The sequence below is a fragment of the Triticum dicoccoides genome, chromosome 4A, assembly GCF_002162155.2.
Source record: "Triticum dicoccoides isolate Atlit2015 ecotype Zavitan chromosome 4A, WEW_v2.0, whole genome shotgun sequence".
Lineage (NCBI taxonomy): Eukaryota > Viridiplantae > Streptophyta > Magnoliopsida > Poales > Poaceae > Triticum > Triticum dicoccoides.
The window spans coordinates 634628511-634631030 of NC_041386.1; the positions used below are offsets into that span (position 1 = coordinate 634628511).

Below are 2520 nucleotides of genomic sequence, written 5' to 3' on the forward strand. Positions count from 1 at the left end.
TCTGAAGTGAAATAAGGAATAAAAGTTTTAACTCGAGTAACATTGCAAAAACTCTTTGTCATTCATTTGTGAAGTGAAATAAGGAATCATAAGAACAAGTCTCAACTAAATAAGTCTTCTTAACTCTGCCCTACAGTTTGCTAATTGCAAAATATCTAGATCTTTAACACCCTTGTATTACATCTTGACTAGCAAAAGTTTAAACTAACAACATTGCAACAAAAAAAATCCGCACCATTCATTCTGGAACACTGGAACCTCGGCACAATTAATGGTCCCACCGAAAGCTTGCCATGTTTCTAACACCGCGTTTTATTGGGCTAGGAACAGAGTAACCGAGAAGCCTGATCCGGAGATCGTTGGAGTCGAGAGGATCATCCGCGGTATACCGGGTGTGGAGAGGAGCGCACTGGGATTCATGTGCAAAGATGTCATTGACACCGGGAGGCTGCTATGGCTTAGATCCAAGGGTCTAGATGCAGACCTCGTAAGCTATGTTCCGTCAGATGTTTCGCCGGAGAACCATTTGCTCATGGCCAAGTGTAGGTCTTGATGGGGTTAAGCAATTTGTTTCTCAACCCTGAGAAAATTGGCAGAATTTTGTTGTAAAATGCTTTGTGTTTACAAAAATAGGCATAAAGATTTTGGAACCTTGTTAGGATATTTATTAGCCAGGCCCGTCCATAACTCAAGAATGTCTATCACAGTCTGATCTTTAGGACAGTTTATGCATGGATTCATGCTTTACTGACACGCACGCACGCACGACAGACAAAAAAATGCATGGGAATGTATGACGGAATGCATCAAATCGTACTGAGTAGCCACACAGAGGTACAAAAGCAGAGTCACACAACATATCACATGAAACTGTAGTACCATTCAGAGAAAGGCAGCATGATGTTGTTGGGAGCTGAACAGAATCATCACTGCAAGACTAGAGTGTGTATCAGTCTGATATTTAGAAACGCTAGCAAGACAAGAACTCAAACAGTGATTTGAATTGCGTGCGTGAAATGATAAATTCTGTTTGGTTTTGGATGGTGCGATCAGCAGGAGGAATGACGAGCCCTTGCACTTGGTGAACTTTGAGGAGAAGAAGCTTACATACATACTGTATATGGTGCACGCCACAAGAGGTTCCTCCAATCGGACCATGTTGGGCATGAGCGTAGCCTTGGTGGAAGTCACGGCATTTGTACCTGGCACCGTTCGTCGTCTATTTCGAGAAATTGACCATGCTCGTCCGCCTGCGCTCGCCTCCGCAGCCGCCACGATCCTTCCCCTCGATCTGCATACACTTGCATTGGAGCCACACACATGTATGGAATGGTGGGACCGAGTGGTCAGTTTTTGCATCAAACGACTTTAGGACGCCCGTCTAGCCGGCGCCCAGCCGCCCAGTATAATTAGCGAGCGACCGGTTATTTAAGGAAATTTCTTGTCTCCTTTCCTAATCAGGAAATCTTTCTCATCTAATTCATTTCCCCGCAATGTATTAAATAGCAATATAGCCATATTTTTCGGTGCATGCACTTTGTTCTCATATGCATTTATTTGTGGTTTCAGAATTTTAAAAAAACATAACTTTTAATCCGCACATCGGAATTGCGATCTGTTTTCACCGTTGGAATCTTCGCGGCATATTTTTCAAAACTAGCATGGTATGTTTCGATGAACTAGCCTACCTGCTAACTAAACATCAATATGTGTGCAATTAGACTACATGTCGCGCCAACTGAGCATATGTGTGTGCCACTAGTCTTTCTGTCAACTAAATATCAATGTGTGTGCAACTAGACTATATTCCCGCGCCAACTGAGCATATGTGTGTGCCAATAGTCCTGCCAACTAAACATCAATGTGTGTGCAACTAGACTACATTGCCGCGTCAACTGAGCATATGTGTGTGCCAGTAGTCCTGCCAACTAAACATTAATGTGTGTGCAACTAGACTACATTGCCGCGCCAATTGAGCATATATGTGTGTAACTAGTCCTGTCAACTAAATACCAATGTGTGTGCAACTAGACTACATTGCCGCGTCAATTGCGCATATGTGTGTGCAACTAGTGTCCTGCCAACTAAACATCAATATGTGTGCAACTAGAATAAATTACAAGCCAACTGAGCATGTGTGTGTGCAACTAGTCCTTCTGGCAACTAAACATCAATGTGTGTGCAACTAGACTACATTATAAGCCACCTAAAACATCAATGTGTGTACAACTAGACTAAATTATAAGCCAACTGATTTTAAAAAAAGTTGCACCATGTAGTATTAAAGTTGCACAATGCAGTACTTTAGTTGCATCATATAGCACTAAGTTGGCATAAAAAAAATTCGTCGAAACATATCCATACAGGATCTAGTTTCAAAGATCTCGTCGCAATGAATCCAACGGTGAGAACGGAACTGAATTCTGACGTGTGGTTTAAAAAATACGGCTTTAAAAGAATTTGAAATCCCGAAATAAAAGTACGTGGATCTGTTTTCTTTATCTGATGGGACTAGTGTGA

The 2520-nt window shown here is 41.9% G+C and overlaps 1 protein-coding gene across 3 annotated transcripts in view; it reads left to right on the forward strand.

The window, feature by feature from the left end:
• LOC119287580 (tRNA:m(4)X modification enzyme TRM13 homolog) overlaps positions 1 to 1514 on the forward strand; it is a 5605-nt gene extending 4091 nt beyond the window's left edge. Inside the window, exon 8 of one of the 3 annotated variants that reach the window (XM_037567147.1) lies at positions 1057 to 1514. In XM_037567147.1, the coding sequence (XP_037423044.1) occupies positions 1057 to 1372 (316 nt within the window). In that variant the 3' untranslated portion in view covers positions 1373 to 1514. Of the gene's footprint in view, positions 1 to 324; positions 752 to 1056 lie in introns of those variants that run through there. The other 2 variants (XM_037567148.1, XM_037567150.1) reach the window with 2 other exon arrangements.
• The last annotated feature ends 1006 nt before the right edge of the window (positions 1515 to 2520 follow it).